At 47.7% G+C, this 10,261-nt stretch overlaps 1 protein-coding gene across 1 annotated transcript; it reads right to left on the reverse strand.

The window, feature by feature from the left end:
• Nucleotides 1-5,863: 5,863 nt before the first annotated feature.
• On the reverse strand, nucleotides 5,864-9,414 carry DBX1 (developing brain homeobox 1; the record flags this gene model as incomplete). Its single annotated transcript, XM_080618508.1, has 4 exons — nucleotides 5,864-6,241; nucleotides 6,599-6,801; nucleotides 8,535-8,636; nucleotides 9,063-9,414. 4 exons carry the CDS (start codon nucleotides 9,412-9,414, stop codon nucleotides 5,864-5,866), a joined length of 1,035 nt encoding a protein of 344 aa, XP_080474634.1.
• Between the last annotated feature and the right edge of the window lie 847 nt (nucleotides 9,415-10,261).

Raw genomic sequence — 10,261 nt, forward strand, 5'->3', positions numbered from 1 at the left:
CTTGCCCTCATCTAACCGTACAACCAGACATTCTCATAGAATTATAGAATAGTTAGGGTTGGAAAGGACCTTAAGATCATCTAGTTCCAACACCCCTGCCATGGGCAGGGACACCCCACACTAAACCATGTCACCCAAGGCCTCATCCAACCTGGCCTTGAACATGGCCAAGGATGGAGCATTCACAACCTCCCTGGGCAACCCATTCGAGTGCCTCACCACCCTTACAGTAAAGAATTTCTTCCTTAGATCCAATCTAAACTTCCCCTGTTTAAGTTTGAACCCGTTACACCTTGTCCTGTCACTACAGTCCCTGATGAAGAGTCCCTCCCCAGCATCCTTGTAGGCCCCCTTCAGATACTGGAAGGCTGCTATGAGGTCTCCACGCAGCCTTCTCTTCTCCAGGCTGAACAGCCCCAACTTTCTCAGCCTGTCTTCATACGGGAGGTGCTCCAGTCCCCTGATCATCCTCGTGGCCCTCCTCTGGACTTGTTCCAAGAGTTCCATGTCCTTTTTATGTTGAGGACACCAGAACTGCACACAATACTCCAAGTGAGGTCTCACGAGAGCAGAGTAGAGGGGCAGGGTCACCTCCTTCAACCTGCTGGTCGCACTCCTTTTGATGCAGCCCAGGATACGGTTGGCTTTCTGGGCTCTGAGCGCACACTGAAGCCGGCTCATGTTCATTTTCTCATCGACCAACACCCCCAAGTCCTTCTCTGCAGGGCTGCTCTGAATCTCTTCTCTGCCCAACCTGTAGCTGTGCCTGGGATTGCTCCGACCCAGGTGTAGGACCTTGCACTTGGCATGGTTAAACTTCATCAGGTTGGCATCAGCCCACCTCACAAGCGTGTCGAGGTCCCTCATGGGTACATCCTTTCTTTTTGGAAATTGGAGGCCCCTTCGATGCTGCACCCCTTGAGACTCCCACCATCTAAGGGTACATAAAATTATCTCTGCTATTCTCATCTTACAGTGTTTGCTCTAATAAATAGCACTTTGATACCTTATTGAGTCCGAGTGCCTTTCTTATAAGGATCATAATGAACTAGCACCACCCAGTGCAAAACAGATGTTAGGACACCAAGCCCAAAACCAGTGAGGGAAGGACAACCTCATAAGCCTGTGTCTGTGTGATGATTCAGAGAAAACTCCAGGAACAAACTTGCCAACAAAGTTTTCAAGTTGACAAGCAGGTATTCTTTATTGCAGCACCGGGAGACACAGGGGATAGCTCCTTCTAATGTGTGCCCCTGTATTGCTACTTATATAGTCCTTTGGCATACATGCATATTCATGAGGCTACATATGGATTACACATCATTTTCCAGAAAGTTCCCTGCATGCGTGCAAAATTGTGGTGGTGGTCTCTGAGGGTCTTTACTTCTTCCAACAACCTTCATCACTTCTGGCTGCCTTTGAAGCACAAAAAAACAGCTTAATTAGTTCATTAGCACCAGAGACACAATAATCCTCCTATCCTCCTACTTATCAGTTAGTTTAACTGTAGCCCATCCTGGCCACCTGCCATTCCGAGATAACACCTTATGCCTGTGTCCTGTTCTTCTAGACTGTTTTTCTTAAAACTATGGCAACTATAACGATTTATCTTGCACAAGAATTCTCAGTATGTTCTCTAGCTGTACTCTATTTTTTTTCTCTGTGTATCATGCACCTCAGTAATTTTCCATTGCTACTGTTACAAAGCCATCAAACTTAACATTACTTAAAACTAATTCTAAAAGTTTATGTATTCCATTTTGTGATTTTGTGCCCCCCTTGTCTCAAATGCCCCCTTTTTCTGTCCCTACTAAACCTCATCCACAACAGTAACTCTGGTAATGTCATTCCACCATTTTCAGGTTCCCACTCTCTGCCCAGCCCCCTTACCATCAGCTAAATCAATCTATTTCTGCACAGCAGTGCCATCAGGTTTCCTGAACGCCTTGAGAACTGCTTCATAGAATCACCTAGGTTGGAAAAGACCTCAAAGATCACTAAGTCCAACCATTCTCCAGCACTGCCAAGGCCACCACTAAACTGTATCACTGAGGGCCTCGTCTACACGGTTTGTGAACACTTCCAGGAACAATGACTCCACCACTGCCCTGGGCAGCCTGTTCCAATGCCTGAACACCCTTTGAGGAAGAATTTTTTTCCTAATATCCTGTCTAAACCTCCACAGACGCAGCTTGAGGCCGTTTCCTCTTGTCTTGTCACTTGTTCCTTGAGAGAACAAATCAAGGAAACAGATCAGGTTTCTGCTCTTCAAACTGATCATTTCAGGCCCAGCTACGTACCAGTGTGTGTGCATGGATCAGGGAGGAGACACAGGCAACACAACCAGTAGTGAACAAGACTCTGCCTTGTTCCTCTTGACAACAGTAGAGCCCATAGCTGTTGTGTCAAACTCTCCCTGAAGCTTTCCAGGCAAAGATCTTTAAATGCCATCAGTGGTTTTTAGGCCTGAACTTGAGTCTCTTTGAAGAAGTCTCTTGGATTGAAACAACAGGGTTAGAGCTGGATCACTAGAGGACAGAGCCACAGACTTGCTGGAGCAGGTCCAGAGAAGGGCAGTGGAGCTGGTGAAGGGCCTGGAGCACAAGTGTGATGAGGAACAGCTGAGGGAACTGGGGGGTTTAGTCTGGAGAAGAGAAGGCTCAGAGGGACCTTATCTCTCTCTACAACTACCTGAAAGGAGGATGGAGCCAGGAGGTGGCCGCTGTCTCCTCCCAAGGAACAAGGAAAGAGGAAACTTCCTCAAGCTGCACTACGAGAGGTTTAGACTGGATATTAGGAACAATTTCTTCCCCAAAGGGTGTTCAGACATTGGAACAGGCTGCCCAGGGCAGTGGTGGAGTCATCGTCCTGGAAGTGTTCACAAACTGTGTAGACGTGGCCCTCAGTGCCATGGTTTAGTGGTGGCCTCGGCAGTGTTGGGGAATGGTTGGACTTGATGATCTTAAAGGTCTTTTCCAACCTGGTTGATTCTGTGATTCAGTGAAGTCTGGTTTTCCTTAGGGTGGCAGTTTAGCACTGGTGGGGGTTTAGCGCTTCATGAGCCTCACTGGTTGCTTCTGGAAACTACGGCCTTGCGTCTTGGGTGGTATTTCTTTAAGGTGATCATCATGTTCAAAATTCCCTGGAGGGCATGTGTTCTTCAAAAGAGGCAATTTATTTTTTAATTCTCTTTTTGGCTCAACTGTGCTGTTCTCAAGCTCTATGGTACCAAAATGGAGGGTGGCTGGAGAGGACTTTCTGTTAGGAAAGATTATTTCATACAGATGGGATAAACATTCTTTCCTGCATATGGTGTTAACATTTGGGGCTTATTACATGATTTCCACACCTATGGTTAAGTGTTTTTTCCATGGGCATGTGGCGGTATTAGCACAGTGCTCCTGGTATGGGGCTGTGCAGGAAGCTGCCTGCCTTGTCTGCCCTGGTTTTGGCACAGGTGAAAATACTTCCAGCTCTCCCAGTTGTGTGGGACACTGGTTGAGCAACCTTTGAGCTAAGGATGGGACCAGAGGGGCTGGGGTTGCCATATAGCAGGTAACAAAACCACAGGCTCCCTGAGAAAGGGACTTTTCTTCTGCTGCTGTCCAAAAGCTTCTCTTCCATGCTGGGGAAGATCAGAGTTCCAGCAGGCACAGATGTTGAACCAGCTGTTTTCTTAAGGGGCAAAATAACTGAGAATTTCCTGCCTTGAGCTCACAGTTGAAGATAAATCCCCTTCTCTGCCTTCTCCAGTGTCAGATATTTCCATCCTGGCTGTGAGAAGGAAGAAGGTTGGCTCAGGTGTGTCCAGCTACTTACCTGGAAAGTAACTAAACATTTGAAACAGTCTTCAGAGGGGTGCTCAATGACCTGTGCCTCGCTATGTTTAAGAGGTTTTTGGACAAGGCACTTTAATTACATGTTTTTAATAACATACTTTAAGTTGTGGTCAGGCATTTAGACTAGGTGATTGCTACAGGTCCCTTCCAACTGAAATCATCTGCTTCATGCCTTTCCTCATGGCTGTGGTAGCATAGTGAAGTGGCGCAAACAGGGATAACTGTGTTCAGGTTATGTCTGCTGCACTGATTTCTTTTGGTTTGGTGTGTTGAGTGCTGGGCATTAGTCTAGGGAGCAGAAAATACGTGAACTTGTAATGAAATCTCTATTTTAGCAGAACCCTACCTGTATGCAAGGCAGAAAGCATGGACATTTCTGCAGTGTGTATTTGTATCTAAAAACAAATGCAGGTAGTTATGGATTTGCTTTATGTTGTACAAGTGATTCTTGACTGGACTTGAGGCTCAAGAGCTGTCTTAAATTTATCTTTTCCGTTCTGTTTCTCTGCCCCCTAAGAATATTTAATGACATGCTTCCAGTCTACAAACTGTAGTATCTTAGCAAGGTGAATAATATTCTAATGACACACTCCTAGTCTACAAACTGCAGCATCTGAGCAGGGTGATGCAGGCCAAATGTCCACATTCTGACCACCCTGGACAATAATTGGAAGGAAGGAGGAAAGTTGGAAAGGCTTTAAAGGAGAGCAAAGGACAGCATCAGCAGAAATTAAGTTGTATTTAAATGCAAGGAGGGAGAAGCTGTATTCATTTTAACTGTAGAAAGTCTATCCTTGAGTCAAGTTGCTTCCTAGTTAAAAGGCAGATAGATGTTCTTGTAAGGTTATTTAATTTGAAGCTGATAGGTTCTTATTGAATCACTATACTGTTGATAAAAGGTAGTTGTCTTTTCCTTCCCTGTTTGGCCCCAGACAACCTACAACAACCTGTAAACCAGAAGCAAGTATTACTGAATGATCAAATTTAGAAATCTACTTTTTTGTTTTTATTTGACAATCATTCACTTTATTATATATTTAAAGTCTGTACATGGTAAAATACAAAATAAAAGCATTTATTTATAAGTTACACAATCAAACAGCTACATTTGTCTGTAGTTTAGCTGTCAGAGAAGCCTTGTTGAGCCGTCGTTATATTCATTCACAATAACCTTGGTATAAAACATCCATACAGAGTAAGTGTACAAAATAGTGTACAGTTCATATAAGCTGTGCAAAGACAGCAAAGTTCAGTCAAAAATCAAAGAGGCATATCCACTTTTCTCTGTCCACATCATGGATAGCAGAAGCAATGTGGAAAATAAGCAAAAGCCTGGGGGGAGGAAAAGGTGGGTTAGACAGTGCTTGGGATGTAATATCAATGTATAAATTACAATGAAAGACATATAAATAGATAAGGCTTCCACTATACAAGGCACGCTTAGATTATACCTTAGAAGTTATTCCAGGGGTTTTAATGGGTCTGTTGCACAAGTATACTGGGGATGAGAAGGGAAGCAGTGTTTGGTTTGTGTCCCTCAGTGTTTACTTGGAGGAGACGGTTGCTACATCAGACCAGTCTCTGGGGCTTTGAAATCTTAATAGTAGTTGGAAATTCACTTGAAAGGCAGTAAAAATGGCCACAGTATCTAGATTGTACTTTTTTGTTGTTTCTTATCTGGGGGGAGCAGGGAGTTTCCCTCCCAACAGGCTAAACTTTCCTCCCTGCCATGAAGCAAGGAGCTGCTGATGCCTGTTTTTGGGAGAAGGGTTGTTGAGTATATGTTGATTATAAAGCAGACAGTGTTATGAAAATGGTAGCAGATGCTATGAATGTGATAACCTCCACATGGGGCAAAGAGTAAGGAATACCCATAAGTAGGAAGTCTTGCAGCTATGTGATAAAGAACCTGCACTGGTGAAGCATGTGGACGTTTGGATGGGACATCACCTCTTCAATTTATAGCACTTGGTTTTATTTAAATCTCTGCAATGTCCTGTGATGGTTAAGGGCAAGCAGGTGATTTAAGAGACTGTTATCTCCTCTTCTTCCACTTCACCTTCATCATCCTCTTCCTCTGAGTCTGAGAAGTCTGAAGGTTTGCTGGGACTGCTAGAATGGGATGGAGAAGGAGACATCTGGGAGTCCAGTCTGTCCCTCAAGTGTAGATGTTCTGGGGACTGGTGGTAGCTTAAGGGATGCTGGGGGCTGGGTGGGCACACAGGGAGAACTTCTTCCTCGTCTTCCTCCTCTCCTGAACATTTCTTGCCTACATCACTGAGGTCTGGGTGAGGATTGAACTTGGTAGGTAGGGTCTGTTCTCTGCAGCCACCAGAAGAGAGGAGCTCTCTTTCCTTGGAGTTCCTCCACTTCATCCTCCTGTTCTGGAACCAGATCTTCACCTGGGGGATGAAGTGACACAGGAATGAAACAGTTCAGTGAAACAGGATCCAAAAAAGGCCTCTGGTTGCCCCCTCAATACTGTGCTCATGCCCATGCTGAAGCTAGCAGGAATGACAGATCCAGACCTTTTGGGACCATAGGAGATTGGTCAGGGTAGGTAACAATATTGTGGTCTGTCCTGTCCTAATCAGCCAGCTGGGTATTTTGCAGCTCTTTTGGCTCTGTTGATGATCATGGCTCTGCAACTTGCTTTGTGCTTTCTCCTGGTCATGAACAGTTCTTCCTGCTCCCATCCACTTCTCTCAAGCTGATCCCCAGGGTGGGGAATCCAGCTCCTCACTTACTACCCCCCTCACCTGTGAGTCCTTGAGGCCCAGCTTGGCTGCCAGCTTCTTCCTGTCGGGTTTGCTGATGTACTTCTGCTTCTGGAACATCTTCTCCAGTGCCTTGCGCTGCACGTCAGAGAAGACAGCACGACGTAGCATGCCCCGGCGGGGTTTGCCACGGGCGGCTAGCGGCCAGGAGAAGGTGCCGGGGATGGGGACCACGGTGGAGGCAGCTGCTGAAGGTGAGGGACACACAGGACTGAGCAGAGCAAGATCAGCCCCCCACTGCACCCTCCCTGCCGTTTGGGTGGGCACCCATCAACCTGGGGCTGTGAAAAGGAGCTTTAGTCTTAACTAAGCACCCCCTTTCAGCCAGTGATTGCTGGGATTAGATTTATGAACTCAAATGTGTAAAATGGATCAATAGTGGCTGGTTTTGTTGAGAGATTCAAAGGTCTCTGGCCTGAAAAGGCAAAGCGAGGCGTACCAGCTAAGATAGAGGTATAATAAAAAAGCTTTCCCTCCTGCTCAGAAGCATTGGACTTTTTTTTTTTTTTTTTTCAGGCCCTTTTATTTCAGATGCTTTATTATGCTTGAGATGAAAATGAGGACTTTTCTGATTCTGAACAAAACCGCTCCTCTTCAGATGCAGTTTTGATCAATCAGTATTCATCTTTTTATATTAATCTCTTCTCCCTTCCTCCCTCCCCCCTCCCCAAAGTTGGAGAATTGAATCCGAAGACATGAAAAGTAACAGCTAATTAGCACATTGCCTGGTTCCCAATGGCATTGGTATGATAAAAAGGGCAGAGTTTCGTCTTAAAAAAAAAAAATGGGGGGGGGGGGGGGGAACCTCCCCAAGAGAAACAGAGACGCTAATGAAGCGTGAATGGTAATTGTGTAGTAATGAACTAACAGAAAAAGACTGAGGACAAGCAGCTAACGCCATATATTATTGGAACAAAAGAGATTTACACTTTCAAACTAAACACAACGGCATGCCAGGCTCCTCGGGAGAATACTGATGGCACAATCGTCTCTTTCCTCAAATCATTTTCATTAAATGGACATGAAAAGCTATTTATAAAGCTCAAGTTGTTTTTGTTAGGCTATTCACATGCTGGAGAAAGGAAGCAAATTCCATTATCCGGAGGATGAATGGAAGAGCTTGGGTGTTTTTTTTTTTCCCCTCTCCCTGTTTTCTTTTTTAAATTAATAGCTTGTTTGTGTAATTAGATTTTATTTTAATTGTTCTCTCGGCATCATAACACTTCAGCGCTGTAAGAACCGCACACACCCCCACCCACCCGCCCGTAGCTTGCTTTCTCTCAGGTACCATGCCGTTTGAACACGGCGGACGGGCTGGGGGAGAAGCGACGAAGTGAGATAGAGGACGGGAGGGTTAGCTCGCGGTAAAGGCGAAGGAGAGAAGTCTAACCGTGAGCTCCATGCCCCTATAAGCGCCACCAACCCGGCGGGGGATAAAGGGTTGGGGTTGGTTTTGGGGAGGGACAGGGCGGGGAGCGGCTGACGGGTAACGGGGAGTGCAACCCCGCCCTCCCCCACCTCCTGCCATCCCTCCGCCGGCGCGGAGCAGGGCCCCGGGCCGCTGCGCGAGTGCGGAGCGCAGCAGAGAGCTGACCGGACCCTTGTGGTGCTGAAAGCGGCGGAGCGGCCCCGGGAGGAGGAGGAAGCGGTGGAGCCTCCTCGCCTCGGGACCGTGACAATCCCCGTTAATTTGCCGGCCAGCGGGCGGAGCGGGCAGGAGAATGTCAAGCAGTCACTGCCTGTGCTAAACCGGGCACCAAACTGTCGCGACTGATGGGTGAATGCTGTACTCCTTCCAGCCTCTAACTAGAGCGTAACCCCGGGGGGGACACAGACGGATCAAGAAATATCATCGAGCTGTGCCCGGGAGGGGAGAAGAGGGGTCCACCCTTTCAAAGAGAGACTTTTAAAGACCTACCTGGGAAATAGGAAGATCGGATAAAGGGCTGGAAGGATCCTTCAAAGTACGGGAAGGAAAAAGTCTTTGGAGGGATGCTCTGAAGCAACGCAGGAGAAGTTTCTAGTAAATAAAAGAAAGGAAATTAAGCAGAGGGTTACCACCGGCTGGAGTGGGTGCAGCTGGGGCTGTTACTTGGTCTGGGGACCGATGCAGGTGGTGATTTTCAGTTCCCCAGAATAAAGAGCCAGACTGAACCCTGGGGAAAGCAGTGCTTTTGCTGCGATGGTTTTGCCAGCAAAGAGGCACACGTGAGGGCAGAGTCGGTAGGGAGCCCTGTTGACATCCCCAGCGTCTGCCCCCCACCCGCCAGCTCCTCTCGTCCGACCGACCGGCCGCCTGTCAGCGCTGCCCCTAGCCCTTAAATACGGGCGATGCAGAGGGGCTGTGCTGGGTCCTCCCTCCCTTTCCTACCCTTGTCTTCCTGCTTTCCCGCAGGCGGTGGGTTCCGCCGAGCCGTGGGGATGAGGGTGTCTGGGAGCCGCTTACCGGAGCGAGGAGGGGAGGAGAGGATGGCGTTGACTCCAAACTTGAGGAAAGTGGAGTCGCTGCTGGAAGTCTGTGACGAACAGATCCTCCTGGAGCCGGGGGCTGAGCTGGTGAGCTCCTGCGTGCCCGAGTCCGTCCTGGCCGCCGCAGCGGGGGGGGACATGCTGGCAGGGGGAGCAGTCCTGGTGGGCAGGTAGCTGGTGGGTCTGCTGATCCGGATCAAATCTTCTACCAGGAAGCTGGAATGGCTGGAAAAAGCGGACTGCAGCGACTGCGGCAGGGTGAGGGTCGGGGTCGGTCGGAGGAGGCTGGGATACACGGCCGGTGGAGCGATGAGGCTAGGGAACATCATCACCGAGGCCGTCCGCGGAGCAGGGCCGGGGCCGCTCCCCTGTTTGTTTGTTTGTCTGTCTCTCTGTCTGCTTTTTGTTTTCTGCTTTGAAACCTCGTTTAGTAAAGATCCGGCTACAGCGAGCCTGTCGGGGTTCTCTCTGCCCCTTCCTCCTGGACAGTGGGTTTTATATTGGTCAGCCCCGCTGGGGCTCTTTCAAAAGTGACAGCCCCAACAATGGGGTTCAACAAAGTTCTCCACTTGAGCTTCATTCAGGGTGAGCTCCGGGCTTCTCCATTGGTCCGGGGCTGCAATTTATGATTGGATTAGACTTCATAAGCAACCGGGGCACAATGGCCCCGCCACAAAGAAAGTGTAGTCATCAATTTTGCATATTGACCGCCTCTTTGGAATACAGCGCTCCAAAGGCTCCCAGCAGGGTTTTGTTCAGAGGCAACACACACAGGCTAATTAAATGCCTATTTAAAAGTTTCGAATGACATCTTGCCTCGTAGAAAGGGAATTATTTAAAGAAAGCACTAAATTTATTTGCCGCTCCCCTGCTGAGTTTAGGAAATAAATCAATAAATATTCATATAAACTTATCTGCCGGCCCTCAGAAAAGCGCGGGTCTTGTGCAATAGAACATATAAATTAGAAAACGTGGAACTAAGCTCTTTGGGGGGGAAATATTCGGGGAGCAGATCCTACTGTGGGTTGAATGTGTCCTGTGCTTGCTATTAGTGCACTGCAAAATTTGTGCCTGTAGTTAGGTTATTTTTCTATCTGTATCCCAAAGGTCCGGTATAAAGCGAATTTGGGTGTTAAGTTTTACTTTGAAGATCCTGGTGTCCTAAGATACTTGTGT

This window comes from Psittacula echo (assembly GCF_963264785.1).
Source record: "Psittacula echo genome assembly, chromosome: 5".
Taxonomy (NCBI): Eukaryota; Metazoa; Chordata; class Aves; order Psittaciformes; family Psittacidae; genus Psittacula; species Psittacula echo.